The sequence below is a fragment of the Canis lupus genome, chromosome 1, assembly GCF_003254725.2.
Source record: "Canis lupus dingo isolate Sandy chromosome 1, ASM325472v2, whole genome shotgun sequence".
In the NCBI taxonomy this organism is placed as follows: domain Eukaryota; kingdom Metazoa; phylum Chordata; class Mammalia; order Carnivora; family Canidae; genus Canis; species Canis lupus.
The window spans coordinates 107294286-107315460 of NC_064243.1; the positions used below are offsets into that span (position 1 = coordinate 107294286).

The following is a 21175-nucleotide window of genomic DNA, read 5'->3' on the forward strand; positions in this document are numbered from 1 at the left end:
CTTGTTGACCACTCTTCTCTAATCCTCATGACCCTCCTATACTCCTAGAGGACAGGCTCCACCATCCCGGTGTCCTGAGGAGAATGCTATAATCTCCCCAGGTGACGTTGGCATCAACCACTCCTCTCACAAAGAGCCGCTCCTCTCTCATTCATTGAAGGAACAAGGGCCTTGTACTGACCTGACTCCCTCTTCACCATCTCGCACCCCCAAGTCACAGCAGTGATGACATTTTAGAGCAGACCATAGCTTATCTCCACCAACCCCAGCCTTGCGTTCTGCACCTGCCTGCATGTTGACAGTGTCTGTTAATCCCTAAAAGAGCTGATTGGCACTGGCTCCTCTCTAGAGTTTCCCATTTATTTTATTCCAATCCATACTTCCAGTCCGTGTCCCTGGCACCTGGATCATATTCTCCTTACATGGACAATTTATTTCAGGATATGTATCAGGTCATTTTGGTTAACTTTACCTGCGACTTCTGGCCCCTGCATATATCCATGCATCCCTGGAGGCTCACCTCACTGTCTCTCCACAGCCTGCAAGATAAACCACTCACACAAAAGCAGATTTTTAAAAATATTTATTTATTCATGAAAGACACACAGAGAGAGGCAGAGACACAGGCAGAGGGAGAAGCAGGCTCCCCACGGGGAGACTGATGTGAGACTCGGTCCCAGGACCTGGGATCACACCCTGAGCCAAAGGCAGATGCTCAACCACTGAGCCACCCAGGTGCCTCAAAAGCAGATTTTATTAAAGACTTAGTAGGGGCACACAGAGAGGGGGCGTACCCTCCTACCCCAGAGCAAAAAGAACCAAAAATACTTTAAAATTCCTATTGACCATGTTATTTCCTCCCAAAGTCTTTTCATTGCTTTTCCTCACCCTTTGCCTATGACCTGCAGCCTTAACTCATGCATGGACCATAAAAACCCAGGCTTATGAGTTAATAATGTCCAACAGCCCTACCATTTAAAAACCATCTTGGGCAGCCCGGGTGGCTCAGTGGTTTAGTGCTGCCTTCAGCCCAGGGTGTGATCCTGGAGATCCGGGATCGAGTCCCACGTCAGGCTCCCTGCATAGAGCCTGTTTCTCCCTCTGCCTCTCTCTCTGTCTCTCTTTCTCTCTCCCTCTCTTGCTCTCGCTCTCTCTCATGAATAAATAAAATCTTTAAAAAAAAATGTTTACTTGTGATCTCACCCCTCACCCCTGAGCAGCTTATTGGTGGATTCAGCCCCCCACCCCCGCCCCGCCACCGCCCTGCTCCAAACAACACTGTTGTCTACCTAGAATAATCCTCCTACAACTCCCTCATATTCCACCCAGGCCACCTTCACCTGGCTCATCCCCATCTCTCTACTCCTGCTGAACTTTGTTCCCTGTTAATGCTTGCATCTGCCTCCCCTTCCTCTGAACTTCTCCTGACTCCTGGTTTCTATCCTGACTCACCTGGCCAGATGCTGATTTTCACGGTATTCCTCCCCTACATCCTCCTCTTCTGCTTCCTCATCCGAGGTCTCTTCTTGGAGGGTGCAACTGCCAGCCTCAGACATATGGTGACCACAGAGGTGAGGCTGGGGACTCCAAAACTTCTCCCTCCCCCAACTCCACAGGGCTTCTCTGACTCTCCTTCACAGACAACTTTCTTTCTGCATCCAGCCTGCCCCTCACCCTCTGCTATCCACCCCAGCTCACCCTCTTCCAGCTAACCAGTGGGTCCACTCTCAAACTGACCCTCAAATGTCTCTCTCATCTCCATTCACAGTTCTCATCTTGGGCCTCACTGGACCTGTGGCGTCAGGCAGGAGGCCATGTACTCTATTCCTTGGGCCTGGGCATGGGCATCACCATCAGCTTCTCCTCCTACAAGGTTGGAGAAGACAACTATATCCAGGTGGCCTCCTTGGTGGCCCTGGTCAACCTGGTGACTTCACTGCTGGCCACATCCATCATCTTTATAGTGCTGGGGTTCTGGACCAGCACCAGTGGCCACAGCTGTGTTGAGAAGTAAGTAATCACAGCCTTGCAGGCCCAGCAAGAGGTCTCCTTCCCTGGATCTTAGCAATCCCCCAGCTTTATGGGCCTTCAAACCTCTCCAAAGATAATAATGATAAGAACAACAACAATAATAATAGTTGTAGTAATATCACATTCTCAGAGAAAACTGCCAAATTATAAACTTATATCCATCACTTTATAGATAAGAAAGTAGTCCCAGGGATCCCTGGGTGGCGCAGCGGTTTGGCGCCTGCCTTTGGCCCAGGGCGCGATCCTGGAGACCCGGGATCGAATCCCACGTCGGGCTCCCGGTGCATGGAGCCTGCTTCTCCCTCTGCCTGTGTCTCTGCCTCTCTCTCTCTCTGTAACTATCATAAATAAATAAAAATTAAAAAGAAAAAAAAAAGAAAGTAGTCCCAGAGACAATACCAAAGGTTTCCATCAATTGCAAATGGTGTAAAAAAGATTTCAAAATCAATTATTGAACTCACAAAGGAGGTCGTTACAGCATTCTGAGCCACAGTTGATGGTTACTGGTGTAGGCTGCATGTTGGAATCATTTGGGGAGCCTTAGAAAACACTTAGACACTTGAATCTCACTTCCAGAAGTTCTGATTTAGTTGATCTGGGGTGCATTCAGGCATTGGGTTTTTTTTTTTTTTTTAATCTTCAAGATGGACTTTTTCTTCCAGTTGAGATGTTGAAGGCCGCAAAAGTGCATGCTTCCTTGATAGCAGCAACTTTAAGAATGGAAAAAATAAAAATAATATTTTCCTGTAACATTACTGAAGAGCAGTGGACACAGAGGAGCCCTAATGAACTAAATCCTGGAGAGTGATGACTTCATCATATGTGAGCAAAGAGCCATGAATGCCTTTACACCTGGGGGTAAGCGCCTGACCCAGGTACATGTGGCTGGAGGTACAGGCCTGTCATGGATGGAGGACTTTGCACAGATAAGAAGAAACTATGCAAGCATTTAATAACAGAATGGGCTGCCAATAGGTGTGGGAATCACAACAAGCCCCAACAACTAAATAAACTGCTCAACACAACAGCTTTCCTCTCTATTCCCAGGAATTGTTTTGGAGAAGCGGCAGAAACTGCAACAAAGAGCTAGCAGAGGAGCTATGCATGGTCATTGTGCTCAGATGTGTGGCTCCACTGGAGCTGAATACAAAGATAAACCAAAAACATCTACAGCCACTTCAACCTAAATAATGACAACATCAAAGAAATCAGTCCTCGCCCGGGGTGAGGGTGTTGTGCAGAAAGTTGGGGACATGGTTCAAAGGCAAAGTGAGCCCTCTTTAATCCCATTTGAAGGCAGAGAAAAGAGTCAACTAATTAAAATTACCATCCACCCCAGAGCTCCTCAGTGCTTTGAAAACTCCAAATAGATAGCCCTTGCTCTAGCTGCCTGTTGGAATAAAGGCTAAAATTTATTGAGACTACACAAAATAAAACAAATAACATGCCTTTCTCCTTTGTTGTTCTCTATGTGACATCCAACATGGAATTAAAAACCCTCACGACATTCCAAACCCAGGAAAATATAATCCATAGCCAAGAGAAAAAAGAAGACCCAAAGGTCATCCAGACATCAGAATTAGCAGACAAGAATGTTAAAATAACCATTACAAATATGTTAAGGGGGGATCCCTGGGTGGCGCAGCGGTTTGGCGCCTGCCTTTGGCCCAGGGTGCCATCCTGGAGACCCGGGATCGAATCCCACGTCAGGCTCCCAGTGCATGGAGCCTGCTTCTCCCTCTGCCTATGTCTCTGCCTCTCTCTCTCTCTCTGTATGACTATCATAAATAAATAAAAATAAAAATTACAAATATGTTAAGGGATTTATGAGGAAAGATGAATAAAATAGAATCCATGGAGATATTTTAGGGAAGATATGGAAAACCTAAAAAAGGACCACATGGAAATTCAAGAACTCAAAAAATAGATGAAAACAAAGTTTCACTGTATGTACTTAGTTTAGATTGGAACCAGAAGAATAAAGGATCAGTTAATTTGAGAACAGGTAAATAAAAGTTCTACAAAGTGAAGCATAGAAAAAAAAAAAAAGGAATGAGAAAGACTGGAGAAGACCTCAGTGACCTAGAGGACTAATAGATGTATAATTGGAGTTGCAGAAGAGGAGAGAGAACTGGAGCAGGAAACCTTGCCCTTGGGCTTTATTTATAATGGCCAAAACTCCAAGTAACCCAAATGTCTGTCAGGAGGTGAACAGATAACAAATCTCCATGTGTTGTTGTATTCATACAACCAATGGAATATTATTTACCAATAAAAATGTACTATTGATATGTGCACCAACATGAACTTCAGACACTATATTGAATGTAACAAGCCAGACCTAAAAGACTATACACACTATATGAATCTATATGAAATCTGAGAATAGGCTAAATAAATGTGTCATGATGGAAATCCCTAGTTGCCTCTGGAATGGAGAGAGTGCACTGGATAGGGGCCCAAAGTAATTCTGTGGAGTGATGGAAATACTCCATATCTTGAGTTATTTGTTAATACTCACTGAAGTGTACATTTAATATCTGTGCCTTTATTGTCTCTAAGTTATAGCATAATAAAAACTGAGTTTTTAAATTTTTATTTTTTAAGATGTTATTTATTCATGAAAGACACAGAAAGGCAGACATAGGCAGAGGGAGAAGCAGGCTCCCTGCGGGGAACCTGATACAAGACTTGATCCCAGGACCCCAGGATCATGACCTGAGCCAAAGGTAGATGCTCAACCCCTGAGCCACCCAGATGCCCTTGAGTTTGTTTTTTAAAAGGTTCTTGGTTGATTCCAGTGAGAACCATTATCTTCTAGAGCAGAGCTGTCCAGTAGAACTCTTTGTGATGCCAGAAACATTCTATACCTGCACTATCCACTATCATAGACACCAGCCACAAGTAGCTATTAAGTACTTGAGATGTGGTAAATGTGGCCAAATATGGCAAATGTGACCAAGGAACTTAATTTTTCATTTTATATTGTGTTAATTAATTTTAGATGACACGGCCATATGTGTCTACTGGGTATCATATTAGTGGTGGCCCTAAAAGAACTGCCACATGAGCCCCTTGCCCTCCATTATATAGAGCTTCTCAAACTGCAGTGGGCATTATGAATCGGCATTAGCTTAATCAGTAAATCTGAGATGCACCCAAGATTCTGCACTTCTAACAAGTTCCCAAGTGATGTTGCCCCTCCATGAAGCTTCCACCTAGAGTAGCAAAGCTATAGGTTACTCTCTCTTTAGGTAAGGACATGTGGAGGTATGGATTATCAGAGAAGATTTCTAATCAGGAAAACAGAAGACACCTGAGGATCTGTTAGCATTTCCTTAAATTAAACAAGTACAGCATTTATGGCCCAGTGATCCCTATTCCCAAGTGTGTATCCTAGAGAAATCCTCATACAAGCCCTGCTAATGGATGGTTATTTTGGCAATGTTTGTAATCACAGGTAGTGGGGTTATTATTTGGGAAATAGAGTATAAAATGTGGGTTGCTAATGCATCAGGGGGCAGCAGTCAGGAACAACAAACTAGACATACATTCAGCAATGTAGATTCATTGCCAAAAAAACGAGGGAAGAAAAGTAAGAAATAAAAAATCATAACACAGTGACATGCAAGTGACAACACACAAAACATATATTTCTCTTTTATTACAAAGAAATACCTGTATTTAATGTTATTAGTCAAGCACATGAAAGTGAGTAACTGTAGGTGTGAAGGAAAGAGTGAAATTTAGACTTGAAGGAGGGAAAAGTTTAAACAGACTTTGCTCTACTGGTTGAGGAGGCTGTATCGTGAACGGGTTTGATTATCACAGCAGTTCAAATCTGAGATCCAAAAAGAGAGACAGGGGCAGCCCAGGTGGCTCGGCGGCTTAGCGCTACCTTCAGCCCAGGGCCTGATCCTGGAGCCCCAGGATCTAGTCCCACATCAGCCTCCCTGCATGGAGCCTGCTTCTCCCTCTGCCTGTGTCTCTGCCTCTCTCTCTCTCTCATGAATAAATAAATAAAATCTTTAAAAAATAAAAATAAAAAAACAAACAAACAAACAAAAAGACGATTCTGAGTGCATTAGTTCTTCAGGGCTGCCATCACAAAGTCCAACAGACTGCATGGCCAAAGCAAAAATCTATCCTCTCACAGTCTGAGGCAGAAGTCTGAGATCAATGTTTTGGCAGGGTTGATTCTTTCTGAGGATGAAGGGGGAAAATCTGTCTCATGCCTCTTCTGGTGATTTGCTGGCAATTTTTGGTGTTCCCTGGCTTGTCGGTGTCTGCCTTCAGCCTCACATGGGGTTCTCCCTATGTGTGTGAGTGTGTGTGTGTATGTGTGTGTCCAAATTTCCCCTTTTTATATGGACACCAGTCATTGGATCAGAGGCCACCCTGTTCCAATATGACCTCATCTTTAATTACCTCTGTAACAACCCTATTTCAAAATAGGGCTCACATTCTGAGGTAGCGGGGGATTAAGGACCTGAACATATGAATTTTGCAGGGGTGGGGTGCGGGGGAGAGTTCAACCCCTAAACTGAGGAATCCTAGCTACTACAAATATAGAGTCTTCTGCCCCTTAGGTGGAATTCCCAGGGCAACTCACCCCAAGTTCATGTGATTAGCTTCCAGGCCCCATCCAGTCACCACCACCCCCACCCCGACTCCACTGCACTCATCTCAGCCCACTCACCTTCCAGTCCCCGGCTGCTCTGGTTCGCAGATGGCAGAGGGGCCAGCCAGGTCACCACCTCTCCTTGCCTCTGATTCCCATTCAGAAGCATCCTGAAGCTGAAGAATCTGATAAAAAGGGGTATGCTGCCTCAGGATGCCAAGCCTCCAGAAGACATGCTATACCTCACCACCCTGGACTACTTGGACTGGATCAGCAAACTCCCTCAATACCTCCAATACCAGGTCATCCACTTCTCTCCATCCTGCAGCATCAAGATGCAGAAGGAAAAGGTGTGTTTGTGGGGGCAGGAGAGTGCATCCCAAAGGCCCCAGAGGACACTGGGAGGCACCCCACACATCATCTGAGGCAGGCAACAGTTACAGTCACATCACCACCACCACTGTGCATATACCAGGGTCTTTGCTAAGTTGTCACTTGACTTTAATTCTCGCATCAACCCCAGGATCCCAGTTTGTTAGAGGAGGCTCCAAGAGTTGAAGCTCACACAGTTCCAGAAACCAAGTAGGGCAAAAAGCATTCTGCCCTCCACCCAGCCCACCATTCTGTGCCTCTTTCCTCTGTCTGACAAAGACATTACTAATCGATCACTGCTCCATTGCCCTCATCCAGACCCACTACTGCCTGAGAGCCCTTCTCACCCACAGTTCATGGAGGGCCCTGGCCTGGCATTCGTAGCCTTCTCCCAAGTCATCTCGTTGTTCCCTGGTGCCTCTTTCTGGGCCATCCTCTTCTTCTTGGCCCTGGTCATCATGGGGCTGAGCACCTCGATACAGATCTTGGAAGGCATTGTCTCTCCCCTCCAGAACTCCATCTCTACCTTCAGGAGGTATCCTAAGCTGCTCTCAGGTACTGTGGATGCTCACCCCAGCAGAAACCCTGCCCTACTGCTCCTTCTCCCTAGACCACCCCAGTCTCCAGGGCTCACTTTGACCCCTGGCCCAGCCCTACATGTAGGCCTCAGTGTGGCCAAACCTGCCTTTGCCACAGTGCTCATCTGCTTGGGAGGTTTTCTGGGCAGCCTCGTCTTCACCAGTCACGCTGGCAGCTACATAATGTCCTTGTTTGATGACTACCTGATCCCGCTGACCCTCGTCATCATTGTGACCTTCCAGAATGTGGCCCTGGCCTGCATCTACGGAGCTAGGAGGTGATGTCCAAGCCCCGGGGTCTGCCCAGCCAGAGACCCATTCCAGGTCTCCGAGGAGAGGGGGCACATGATCTGCTCCCTCTGTCCCTCCCGCAGCAGGGGGTCTAGCTTATAGCATGGGTGTGCAGGAGGGAGTGATCTGAGGGCAACCAGGTGGGTCCTGACAGAAAGAATAGTCAGAAATCAGGAGACTCGGGCAGCCCCGGTGGCGCAGCGGTTTGGCGCCGCCTGCAGCCTGGGGTGTGATCCTGGAGACCCAGGATCGAGTCCCGCATCGGGCTCCCTGCATGGAGCCTGCTTCTCCTCTGCCTGCTTCTCCTCTGCCTGCGTCTCTGCCTCTCTCTCTCTCTGTGTCTCTCATGAATAAATAAATAAAATCTTAAAAAAAAAAAAAAAAAGAAATCAGGAGACTCGTGTTCCCCTACCATGGGCCCCATGGGATAGTCCGAAGGCAGAGGACTGGAGCACTGCACTCCCCCTGGATCAGGAGGCTCCCATGAGAAGAATAGATGCAGGGCCCAGCCTCAGGGAAGGCCCAGAAGGACTTGGTAGCCACTAAGAGTTGAGAACTGGTGAGAGAACCAGAGGTCTGGCAGGCGCACCCTCCCAAGAGGTGCACCTTCAGACCCTGGTGGCCAGAGGAGGGCTCCTTCCAGACATCTATGCCCATTGCCCCCACCTCAGGGTCAGGGAAGAAATATTCAGTGATCTGGGCCGCCTGCTGTGGTCCTTCTTCATTGTCCTGTGGTGCTATGTGACCCTGCCCGGGCTGCTGGCCCTGACCACCATCTACTTCATGCAGCTCTACCAGATGGTGCCCCCTTACTACATTGCCTGGAACAGCAGTATGGTGAGATTCCCCTACCTGGCCTCCCACTCTGGTCAACCCTCGTCTGATCTCCCATTCCACAGGACCCTAGGTCTGGGCTCCCTCTGCCCCCAGAGACCCTTTAGCCAGCTTCCCAGTCCCTGGGGAACCTAATCCCCTGCATCCCACAGATTGAAAGCACCTCACCTGCCACCTCTTCCTCCCACCCTGCTCCTTTCTCTGCCTCCAGAGCCAGGAGGTAAAACAGCCCTACCTGCAGAGCACCCTGGGCTGGGTCACCTTCCTCAGCATCCTCACCTTGCTGCCGATCCCAGTCCACCCACTTTACCACTGGTGGTACCTCCAGGACCACATTGCTTCTGATCCCCTTGAAAAACTACAGCCCAAGAAGATGCCTTCGGTGCCTCCCAAGCCCTTACAGTGGCCTAAGCACCACCTGGGGAAGTCCCAGGAGAAAAACAGTGAGAGCTCATCCAAGCAGCTCAGCCTGCTCCTGGGTAGGGGGCTGAACCTGAACCTCCCCCCGTGGCAGTGCAGCCTGCCTCTGAGTAGGAGCAGTCAGAGCTCTTCCTGGTTAAGCCTGCCTGTCATTACATCCCTGACATCGTCATTCTCCAGGAGGAGTGTCAGCCTGCCAATTTCAAGACAGGTGAGCCCCGCCTCGGTAGCCGTAGACAACAGTGAGCTGCACACAGAGACCAAAGAAGAGAAGCAGGATGAGAACTCTGTTCAGTAACTGGTGAAACTACCCATTTTTTTCCAAGGCACCAAACCTCTCTAATAACTGGTGGCATTAGTGTCCATTTTGCTACAGAAATAATTGGTTCAGCTGGATAGGAGGGGCGGGCACGTGGAAATTCTGCCTAGCTACCACTCATTTGGCTTTGGAAGGAAATGGACAACTCAGGAGCTCTTTATCTCCTGGAATAGTACCAATTCTGCTGAGTGGAACACTCTGCTCTGAGATTGGAGAATTCAGATGAAGAAATCCACTTAGCCATTTACAGGGCCGGACCTAGTGCCTCCTTTCTCCTTGTGAGGAGGGAGTACCATATTGGTATCATGGGAACGAGCTTCATAGCAATTTCTAGGACCCAGCCTTCCCAGTTATCATGGAGATACACAGTGTTCACTCCAGACCCCAAACTCCACCACCAAACTGGATCACTGGGATGGCTGACTTCTTCAGGGTTAACCTCTCAGAATGGGCTGGGATAATAATGCTGAGTCAATAAATCGATCCACTTAGACCCCATGTACAGGCTGTGGACACAGCATTCTTTCCATCCGCCTCTGTCTACACACATAACCTCCAAATCACCAACCTCTGGTGAACTGAGTGTCCAATCTGTTGACTCCAACCTCCTTCTCCCTTTGGGATACAGATACGGAGCTTCTACATTCCTCTTTGTTCTGAAGTTAAGCCAAGCCATTGGGGAACTTTGCAGCAATAAGTATTACTCAATCTAGAAAGTGTGTTAACCCTTAAATCTAACTTGGTTTGGTGACCAAACTAAATGTCTCATAATTATCTCACTACTCCAAGAGGGGAGTGTGCCTCGGACAGCACCTGGCAGGTAGGTCCTCTCTAGCCATCATGCTTAATTCTTTCTTGGCGTAGAGTTGATCACCCACTTGGGCATTGGGAGTAGGTTACTTGGTTTCTATGGGGTCAGGACCAAGGAGTCTTAGAGAACTTAGCACTGTCTGTGTGAATAGGTAACACCACCCTGCCTCTTCAAACATCAAATGGAGTTAAGGCAACTCAGGAGGTGGAGGCACCTTCTAAATGCCACACTTCTTAGTGGCTTTCTGGGCAACTCCCCATCTCCAAAGATCAGGACCATGAGGTTCAATGCTGGCAGTTCCCATCACCACCCCACTCTGTTTCCAAATCACCTCTCAAATATCTCTGCCTGCCCATTCATACCTTTTATTTACCTCAGAGGTCTCTAAGCATTCCTTATCACACTCCCTTATCAGTGACAATTCTTTGAGAAAATATTCCCAACATATGTAGAAAATCTACTTGTGAACTAATGTCGTTCTATAGATTTAATATTGGGAAAGCTTAATTTGTTTTGCTTATTTCAGTTAAAAAAGTAAATATAAGTAGAAATTCTAATTTTTTCATCCTGCATCCCCAGTGTAATGGTTTCTACAACCCAATCTGGAGAGCCCTAAAAAGGGCAGAGGTGGAAACTCACAGGGCTTTCCCACCTCCTGGCTTCCTGCCTCCACCTTGCTCTCCAGGGACCCTGGGTCTGGGATGACATGGCTCAGGAAACGAGCTGCAGGGAGAAGGCCTGGTCCCCCCTCCCATCCTCACCCTCACTTCTGTGTCTCTTCCCCCTCACAGAGTCAGGATGGGCCACTACAAACTGGGTATGCCAAGAGTCTGGTGGGGTCAGATAAAAACCAGTGGAGATAATACATCTTAAATCACATAGGGCTCTAGCTCCAAGGTAATTTTGTGTGTGTGTGAGGTTGGGGGGTGGGGGTCCTGGCAGGGAGGACCCTGTCTCAGGAGCCATAAGAAGCCCCATGTTTTTGTTAACACTTAGGCAAGGCAACAGACAGACCCTTTCCTGGGCTCCTTCGCCCACCTCTCCTTCCAGGGAGTGGATACTGCAGGAGGCCCTGAGGAGAGACAGAACTGCTCTGAGAACAAATAACCACTCAGGGACCAAGGTGGAAACAGAATTGAGGTCTTCTGGTTCCTAGTCTGGGATCCTTTGCTTTTTCATTTCCGTACCAAGGTATCCATTTCTTGACCCCTGAGGTCAGGATCCTGGCATGTCCTATGTTCCCCGATCTAAGTTGCTTTCACAACCTTATGGGGTGGGGGCAGAAGCAAGGACATTTGATGTGACCTATGTGTAGGGAGGTTGGTGGTCTTGGTGAATGTGGAGTGGAAGACTCTGGCCCCCCTGCAATGAGGTCTTGCAGCATGGTGAGGGGTTTTGTTGTTAGCTTTGATCTGGTTGGCCATCACATTGGCTTAGTTAAGCCACATGGGTGGTATCAGCAAGTATTGCAGCTTAGACAGGAGTCACAAACTTTTCCTTTAAGGGACCAGATAGTAAATATTTTTGGCTTTGCAGGACATATGGTCTCTATTGTATATTCTTTGTTATTTGTTTTTTGTTGTTTTGTTGTTGTTGTTGTTTTCTTTATAGCTCTTTAAAGATGTAAAAATAATTCTTAGCTCAAGGGCCAGAATATCCCACAGGCCATAATTTGGCAACCCCTGATCTAGGACCATCTCAGGCCAACAAGAAAATCCTGGTGGCTAAAGCAGAGTTTTGTTTGAACTCCCTAGTTGGCCCATTTTGGGTGAGGCTGCCACCCAAGGGAGTGTAAAACTCCAGGCAGTCCAGTAGAAAGAAAGAAAAGTGACCCAAGAATGGCCAGGGGCCAGAATCCTTCATTTTCAAAACGAGTTTTTGTAACTCCCTCACCCCTTTGGCCTCAGTCATTATCCAGGAGGCCTGGAAGAGATGAAGCCTCTCTGGGATACCCACATTCAATGACCAAACCACGTGCCTAAGATGTGTGGACCAGGACATGAGAAAGGTAGTCAGAAATATATTCCAAATGGATTTTTAAGGGAACTGTTCTGACAATCAGTAATACCAGATGGAAAGTAGGGGAAACGGAGTCCCATCCAATACCTTAACTATAAACTTCGATCTGTCTTTCAGGGTTGGCTTTGGGTTGGGTGGCTGCCGCACCACAGTGGATACCACAAGCCTTTAACTTAGCCCACCCAGCAGCGACCGAGGCCCAGGCGCTTATGGGAACCTTTGTAAATTGAGGACCCTATGGAGCCAGTGGCTTTGCTTCAGGTGGTGGAGTGGAGGGGTAGTTCCTGCCAGTGAGGTTACTGCCAACAGTACCAGTGTCAATGTGCTTTTGAATATATCATTTATATTTAACCATTTCAAACCTTGCTGGTTGTCAAGTTCTACTTGACTTAGCCCAAAATGAAAATGTAAAGCTAGAGAATCAGGAGGCCTCCATGGATGGGGCCTCCTCTTTCAAGAACTTAACAGCAAATTAATAGCTGCCTTTTCTTAAAAGGTGTGTTCGTGGAGGTTGTGTCAGCAGGTGGCGCTGTTGTACTGAGAAATGGCCTCCCTGGGGCGTGGGGCAGCCCTGAAGTCTCTAAAACGTGATTTCCCCTTTCTTTTTGGGATTCTGTCGTTTCTGTCTCCTGGACATGCCCCAGTGTCTGGACAGGAGAACCCCCTGACACTTATGGGACAGTCACAGTATGGACATGCAAAACGGCAATTATACCTTTAATAGTAGAAGCCAAAACGGCCCGTTGAGTTGGCCCTAGGCCCCCTACCCAACAGGGTCACTTCGGCTTCCTTTTCCCCACTGTGTGCTTTATCATTTGAATTCAGGTGCGTTTTCCTACTTGGAGAACACAGACCAAGGAGTCTAACATATGTGAGTCATGACGCATCAGCTGCAGCAAAATTTCCCACCTGTGAGATATACAAGAGCCATAAAGGCTGATCCTTATTGGATCTACTTCCTTTATAGTTAGAAGCTTCAGGACAACCATTTGTCTTTTCTAAACTCTGAGATGTCTATTTGAGCCCAGGTAGTCCTCAGATGATGACTTGGGCAGCAGGGCCTTCATTTTTGTCTTCATTCAAGGCCCACTCATCCCTAGTTAGATGTGATTGAGTTGAGGTCATTGCTAACACAGCATTCCTTCCCAAGATATACAAATGGCCAACAAGCACAAGAAAAGCAGCTCCAATGTCTTCGGTCATTAGGGAAATGTAAATCAAACCCACAGACACACAACTTTACACCCACCGGGATATCGATAACCAAAGAGAATGCAAAGTAACAAGGGTTGGTGTGGATTTAAAGAAACTGGAAACTCCTGCATCGCTGAGGGGAATATGAAATGTTGCGGCCATTATGAAAATCAGTTTGACAGTTCCTCAAAAAGTTAATCATAGAAATATCAAATTCCACTCTAGGTCTAAACCCAAAAGAACTGAAAATCGTGTTCAAATAAAAACTTGTACATGAACGTTCATAGCATTATTCACAATTACAGGAAAGCCACACAAACGTCCATCAACAGATGGATGGATAAAACAAAAGGGATATATGCATACTTCTATTATTCAGCCGCAGGCAGGAATGAAGCTCTGCTTCAACATGGAGAAACCTTGAAAACATTGTGCTAAGTGAAAGAAGTCAAAACACAAGGGACCAGATGTGTGATGATTCCATTTATAGGAAATATCCAGAATAGGGAAATCCATAGAGTTCGAGAGCAGAATGGTGGTGGGCAGGGCTAGGGGAAAAGAAGAATGCGCAGTGAGTTCTTAATGGTCAAGGTTTCTGTTTGGAGTGATGAGCATTTCTGGACTGAGATAGTGGTAATCGCTCACAACTTTGTCAAAGTACTAAGTGCTACTGAGTTGCATGCTTCAAACAGATTAAAATGGTAAATTTTGTATTATTTATTTAACCATGATAAAAGAAAAAAAACAAATTGGAAACAATAAAATAAAATTGCCTCTACTTACAAACAGCATGACTATATACAGGGAAAATCCCAAAGACTGCAAAAATTAAACTACAACTAAGAAAGTTTAGCAAAGTCATAGAATATGTCAATAAACAAGTCAGCAATATTTCTGTATACTAGCAGTAAGAAATTAGAAATTTTTAAAATGTCAAACAGTATTGTACTAATATTACCACTGTCATTGATATTACGACTTGGTTTGGGGAGAATTAATTCAGCATCTTCCAGAGAAATCTGGTTGCCACACAACACTTGGCAGTATTTCAAAGCTACTCCACAACCAAAATGGCAGATAGTTGGAATTCCTCCAATTTGGAGGAAGGATGTTTTGGTTTTGATTTTTGGATGTGATGGCTGTTGGTGGTTTTCCTGCTATTTAACTAATAACTGCTGTCAGTTCAGTCTTGTCATTACCAGTTTACTTTGTTATGGGTTGTTTAGTTAAACTGCATGTATAATGATGCATATTTGCCTCAATTCCATGTGCGCGTGGCCTGCAATTTCCCACTAATTAGACTCTTTAAAGACATTTCTGCAGTTATCTACTCAAATTTGCATCATCTGTTCCCCTCTTGCCAAAGCAGATGTACATAGCTCCCAACCACCCCCACTCCAGGAAATAATTTGCTTATTATTACTGAGTTCTTTCTCCACCGGAAAGTAGAAACTAGGGGGGGGGGGTGCAGACAGTTGGGGTTTCTGTCCCACTGAAGTGAGAACCATCAAAATAGTGCACACAAGAGATGTTGGGCCTGAGTGAGACAGGCAGCGTGGGCCGGGAAGTGGGGAACAGACCTGGAGATTATCTCAAATACAGCAACAAACGGATCAATGACCCCATACCCAGCCCCCATCTCAAAAAGATCTGGATCTACCATTTCCCCAAGAATCAAGCATTGGACTCCATTCCTCTCAAATGGCTTTATTTCCCCAGTGTGGGGAGCTGCAAGTGGGATCTGTGATCCCTATATCCGGGGACTCTGCAGCCTTCTCCCACCCAGACGGCTGTGGCAAGGCCCTCAGAAGGGCAAATCCGGCTCCAGAGGCTGATCCTCCCAGAGTGGAGACTGGTTACCAGAAGGGAGGGGATAGGCCTGCAAGTGGTTCGCATGGACGACACTCCCTGAGGTGGTCCTGACGGCGGCCCAGGTGTCCTCCATGAGCATGAGGCCCATGTGAAAGACAAGGCCACGAGGTGCAAGGGCCAAGGACCTGCAAGGACTTTGGGAGCAAAATCTCCCTATGGGGGATACTCCGTGAAGACCGCCAGCAGGGCTCAATCTAGGGGGAAGAGAGAAGAGAGAACAAGTGGTGGGGATGGAGAGAATAGAAAAAATGGAAGACCTGCAGAAAGAAGGAGAAGGAAGCATGAAAAGCCCAAAGAAAACGGAGCCGGTGACCCACGGACAATGGAAGTGCGGCAAAAGAGAGAAAAGCACTCAGAAATAGAGGAACAGAGGGCCCAGAACTTAGGGTGGTGGTGACAGAGGCCAGGGAGAGACAGAGGTGGACCCCACAATACTGACCTTTAGGCCCAGACGGGGCTGGAGGCGGCGGGCCCCCTGGGGGCAGCAGCGCTGAGCGGCTCAGGGCGTCGGCCACCCAGCCTAGGACCTGGCTACAGTGCTGGACCTGGGGAGCGGTGGGGGGGGGGGGGTGGGGGCGTAAGGACAGGAGACCGGAACCCCACCCGGCCACACTGCCCCAGCCCAGGCTGGGAGTCCTCACCTCCTGCTCCAGCCCTTTCAGACGCTGCTCATACTCGCGGATCTGTCTCAACTGCTTCAGGGCTGTGTCCACCCTGCAACCCACCGCAACCGGCAACCGGGGCGTCAGGCCGGGTCCAGACCTGTTGGCCCCGCCCCCTTCGGAAGCCCCGCCCCCTGGAGGCCCACCTTCCTCCCCAGCACCCCGGGACCCCTTCCCACTCAGGCTCCAACGGGATCCGCTCCGGGCCGGAAGCCCCGCCCCCAGCCGGGCCCCGCCCTCACTTTTGCGAGGTGCGCTTCAGGCGTTCGGAGTCGCTCTCCCGCTTGTCCCGCGCGCGCGCCAGCAGGAAATTCTCCTTCTGCACCGATTCCCAGGTCAGCAACCTCCGCTCTGCTTCCTTCGAGAGGTAGACCCCTGGCGGGCAGGGTCAGGGCAGAGTCAAAGGTCGCCCCTCCTCCACTCAGCCTCCCCACGAAAAGCCTGCGGCGCGAGCCCTCCCTGGGCACGCCCCTTCCTTCACACCCGCCCCCCGACCGCCTAACCGCTGCCCACTGGTGCTCCTGCACATCACCCCCAGCCTGTCCATCCTTTTCTTTCTGCCCACGGCCCGTCCCCTGTGCTTTTCCCTTTTGCATCAAACCCCGCTCTCACGAAAATGTTCGAAGACAGGGGAGGGCGGCAAGCGGGACCGGCGCCTGCGTAGTTGCCGGATGAGGAGGCGCACGTGCGAGATGATGATAAGGGGCGGGGCCAGTGCAGGCCGAGAGTGAAATTCCCGGATGAGGCTGTAGCGCTGTGCCTTCCAGTAGAGGTCACTGTTTCCCTGTACTTTGCCGAAGGTGTAGCTGCGTGGAGAAGTCAAGGGTCATCAGAGGTCATCGAGGGCAGATCAAGGTTAGATATCAAACAACACGTTTGAAGTCTAAGGCAGCAGGCAGAGGTCAGAATCAATAAAGTCAGCAGTATTACAGGTATTAGGTATTACAGGTATATATTACATATAACATACACTTAGAGGCTGGGTTAGGAAGATAGTCAGGTGTCAGAGGTCAAGTTGGGGATGGTGTCACCAATTAGGGTGAAGGTTGTAGACAGATTCAAAAATCAGCTGAACACAAATAGCTAAAATCAGAAATGAAAATGGAGACATTACTACCAATTTTACAGAAATAAAAAGGGTTATAAAAGAACACCATCACAATTGTATGCCAACAAATTAGATAACCTAAATGAAATAAATGGACAAATTCCTAGAAACACACAAATTACCTGACTCAAGAAGATACAGAAAATCTCAAAAGACCTATAACAAGCAAAGAGATTGAATCACTCATCAAAGACGTCCCAACAACAAAAAGCCCAGGTCCAGATGTTTTTGCTGGGGAATTCTATGAAATATTAAAAAAAAAAAAAATCCTTCTCAAATTCTCAAAAAAAAAAAACTCAAAAAACTGAAGAAGAGAGTATACAGTTCCTGACTCATTCTATGAAGCCAGCAGCATTCCCAACCCAGATAAAGATATCACAAGGAAACAAAATTACAGACCAATATTTTTTATGAATATACCTGCAAATATCCTCAACAAAATACTAAAAAACCTAATTCAGCAGCAGCATATTAAAAGGATTATACACCATGATCAAGTGAGATTTATCCCAATACTGCAAAGATGATTTACCATACAAAAATCAATATAATACATCACCTTTTAATAGAAGAAAGGGAAAAAACCCACATGATCATCTCACATGATCAGATCAAGTGACAGAGACACAGAAGGGATTTGACAAAGTACAATATCCTTTCATGGTAAATTTTTTTTTTAACTCAGAAAAATAAGATTAAAAGGAAAATTCCTCTACATGGTAATGAGTACTTATGAAAAACCTACAGCTAACATCATACTCAATGAAGAAAGATTGAAATCTTCTTGCTAAAATAAGGAACATGACAAGGATGCCCACTCTCACCACAGCTACTCCTCATCGTACTGAAAGTTATAGCCAGAGCAATTAAGAAAAATAAATAAAAGGCATCCAAATTGGAAAGGAAGATGTAAAACTATTTCCATTCACAAATGACATGATCCTATATATCAAAAATCTCAGAGAATCACAAGAAAGCTACTAGAGCTAATAGGCAAATTCAGCAAAGTTACAGGGTAGAAGATCACCAACTAAACATCAGCTGTGTTTCTATATACTTGCAATGAACAATCCAAAAAGGAAATTAAGGAAGCAATTTCATTTACAATAGAATCTAAAAGTATAAAGCACCTGGGAATAAATTTAACCAAGGTGGAAGACTTTCACACTGAAAATCACAAAACAATACTGAAAGAAATTTAAAACAGCACCTAAGGGATGCCTGGGTGGCTCAGGAGTTGAGTGCCTCCCTTCAGCCCTGGGCGTGATCCTGGAGTCCCGGGATCAAGTCCAACATTGGGATCCCTGCATGGAGCCTGCTTCTCTCTCTGCCTGTGTCTCTGCCTGTGTCTCTGTGTCTCACATGAATAAATAAATAAAATCTTTTTAAAAATAAATAAAATAAAATAAAATAGCACCCAAATAAGTGGAAAGACAACATGCGTTCATGAGTACAAAGATTTGATATTTGATATCAGAAAACTACCCAAAGCAATCTACAAATTCAACATAATTCTTATCAAAATTCCAACAGCCTTTTTTGCAGAAAAGTAAAAGCCAATCCTCAAATTCATATGTGACTGCAAGAGGCTCTGAATAGCTAAAGCAACCTTGAAAAAGAACAAAGTTGGAAGACTCACACTTCCTAATTTGAAAATTTGCTACAAAATCAAAACTGTGTGGTACTAGCATATGATAGACATATCGACCAATGGAATAGAAATGAGTCCAGAAACAAACCTATATATCTATGAGTATTTTGGGTTATACTGTGTCCCCTTTCTACTACACGAGATATGTTGATATCCTAATGTCTAGATTAAGAACGTGACTTATTTGGAAGTGGAGTCTTTACAAAGGTAAGTTAAAATGAGGTCATTAGGTCTGGTCCCTAATCTAACATGGCTGGTGTTCTTATGAAAAGGGGAAATTTGGACACAGACATGCACACAGAGAGAACATCATAGGAAGATGAAGGCAGAGATTGCAATGCTACATCTATAAGCCAAAGACTGCCAGCAATCCACCAGAAGGTAGGAGAGAGGCAGTGAACAGACGCTCCTTCACAGCCCTTAGAAGGAACCAACCTTATCCATACCTTGATTTTGAACTTACAGCAACCAGAACTGTTGTGGAAAGTTTTCTTGATATTTAAAAGCACTCAATTGTTGGTACTTTGTTAGAGAAGCCCCAGGAAATTAATACAATGTCCAACTGATTTTTAACAAGGGTGACAAGTCCATTCAAATGGGGCAAAAATATTATCTTAAATGCAAAGACCTGGAACAAATGGATTTCCACATGCAAAAAGAATGAAGTTGGACCCCTACCTCACACCATATACAAAAGTAAGTCAAGGGATACATGGGTCGCTCAGGGGTTTAATGCCTGCCTTCGAACCAGAGTGTGATCCTGGAGTCCCGGGATTGAGTCCCACATCAGGCTCCCTGCATGGAGCCTGCTTCTCTCTCTGCCTATGTCTCTGCCTCTCTCTCTCTCTGTCTCATGAATAAATAAATAAAATCTTTTTAAAAATTAAGTCAAAACAGACAACAACTTGAATGTAAGAGCTAAAACTAAAAAAATAATAATAATTAATTCTAAAAAAGAAATTTTAAAAAAAGAGCTAAAACTATAAAACACAGGAGTAAATCTTTATGACCTTGAATTTGGTGATGGGTCCTTAGATATAACACCAATACTACAAATATTTAAAAATTTAAAACTTTTGTGCATCAAAGGAGATTTTCAAGAACAGGAAAAGATAACCAACAGAATGGGAGAAAATATTTGCAAATCATATATCTGATAGGAGTTTAATATCCAAAATATATAAAGAACTGCTATAACAAAGAGACAACCCAGTTTAAAGACAGGCAAAAGACCTGAATAAACATTTCTCCAAAGATGTGCAAATGGCCAATAAACACATGGAAAGATGCTCAACACCATTAGTCATTAGGGAAATGCAAATCAAAAGCACAATGAAATACCAGTTCATACTCCCTAACTAGAATGGCTACAATTTTTTGAAAAGGAAAAAAAAAAAAAAAACTCTTGGAAAAGGCTGTTGAGAAATTGGAACTGTCATACATCGTTAACAAAAACAGAAAATGGTGTGGCTACTGTAGAAAAGAGTTTGGTTTCAAAAGGCTAAACAGAATTATTGCAGCATACCCAGCTTCTACTTTAGACGTAAATCCAGAAGAAATAAAAACGGAGACCCAAGCAGGTACATGAGACCTAATGTTCATTGCAGCATTAGTCACAAAAGCCAAGGGATGGAAATGACCCGAGTTTCCATGAACAGATGAATGGATGTGATTGGCTGATACAATGGAATATTATTCAGTCATAAAAAAATAGAGCACGGTCCATACTACAACACGAGTGAACACTGAAAACATTATGCTAGGTGAAATAAGCCAGACAGAAAATTTTAAATATTGTATGATTCCACTTCTATGAAACCTCTAGACAGCAAATTCCTAAAGATAGCAAGTTAATTCAAGGTTACCAGGAGCTGGGGATAGTGGAGAATGGGAAGTTAGTGCTTGCTTAATGGATACACACTGTGTTCGTAGTGATAAAAATTTTTGGAAATACATAGTGGTAATGGTTGTAAAACATCATGAACTTCACACCTTTGAATCTGTACACTTAAAAATGGCAAATTTTATGTTCTATATATTTTGCCACAATAAAATTTTTTGTAATGTTCAGCCTGGGCTCGGGGAGAAGATCGGAATCCACAGTCCAGGTCAGGAGCAGAGTCTGAATTCTGGGACTAAAGAAATAACTGATTAGGCTGGGATCAAGAATCATTATGGAGGGGATCCCTGGGTGGCTCAGTGGTTTAGCACCTGCCTTCAGCCCAGGGCGTGATCCTGAAGTCCAGGGATCGAGTCCCACTTCGGGTTCCCTGCCTGGAGCCTGCTTCTCCCTCTGCCTGTGTCTCTGCCTCTCTCTTTTTGTGAGTCTCTCATGAATAAATAAATAAAATCCTCAAAAAAAAAAAAAAAGAATCATTATGGGGTCAAGATG

At 45.7% G+C, this 21175-nt stretch overlaps 2 protein-coding genes and 1 long non-coding RNA gene across 18 annotated transcripts in view; 1 reads left to right on the forward strand and 2 right to left on the reverse strand.

Annotated features, from left to right (window-relative positions):
- Positions 1-15496, forward strand: part of LOC112645164 (orphan sodium- and chloride-dependent neurotransmitter transporter NTT5-like) — a 29279-nt gene extending 13783 nt beyond the window's left edge. For 7 of the 10 annotated variants that reach the window (XM_049093770.1, XM_049093769.1, XM_049093772.1 and 4 more), the window contains 7 exons: positions 1461-1571; positions 1769-2010; positions 6816-7002; positions 7378-7579; positions 7721-7880; positions 8565-8730; positions 8939-15496. In XM_049093770.1, coding sequence (XP_048949727.1) covers positions 1461-1571; positions 1769-2010; positions 6816-7002; positions 7378-7579; positions 7721-7880; positions 8565-8730; positions 8939-9445 — 1575 coding nt within the window. In that variant the 3' untranslated portion in view covers positions 9446-15496. The remainder of the gene's footprint in view (positions 1-1460; positions 1572-1768; positions 2011-6815; positions 7003-7377; positions 7580-7720; positions 7881-8564; positions 8731-8938) is intronic. The other 3 variants (XM_049093781.1, XM_049093791.1, XM_025424323.3) reach the window with 3 other exon arrangements.
- Positions 1460-6839, reverse strand: LOC125752489 (uncharacterized). Its single transcript, XR_007402104.1, has 2 exons — positions 6731-6839; positions 1460-2741 (listed from the first exon to the last, which is right to left on the reverse strand). It is a non-coding gene; the product is annotated as an uncharacterized LOC125752489 (long non-coding RNA).
- Positions 15182-21175, reverse strand: part of TRPM4 (transient receptor potential cation channel subfamily M member 4) — a 42215-nt gene continuing 36221 nt past the window's right edge. For 4 of the 7 annotated variants that reach the window (XM_025424310.3, XM_025424309.3, XM_049093760.1 and 1 more), the window contains 5 exons: positions 16637-16830; positions 16267-16399; positions 16004-16076; positions 15802-15907; positions 15182-15556 (listed from right to left, as the gene is read on the reverse strand). In XM_025424310.3, coding sequence (XP_025280095.3) covers positions 15552-15556; positions 15802-15907; positions 16004-16076; positions 16267-16399; positions 16637-16830 — 511 coding nt within the window. In that variant the 3' untranslated portion in view covers positions 15182-15551. Of the gene's footprint in view, positions 15557-15801; positions 15908-16003; positions 16077-16266; positions 16400-16636; positions 16831-16994; positions 17108-19748; positions 21136-21175 lie in introns of those variants that run through there. The other 3 variants (XR_007402074.1, XR_007402075.1, XM_049093759.1) reach the window with 3 other exon arrangements.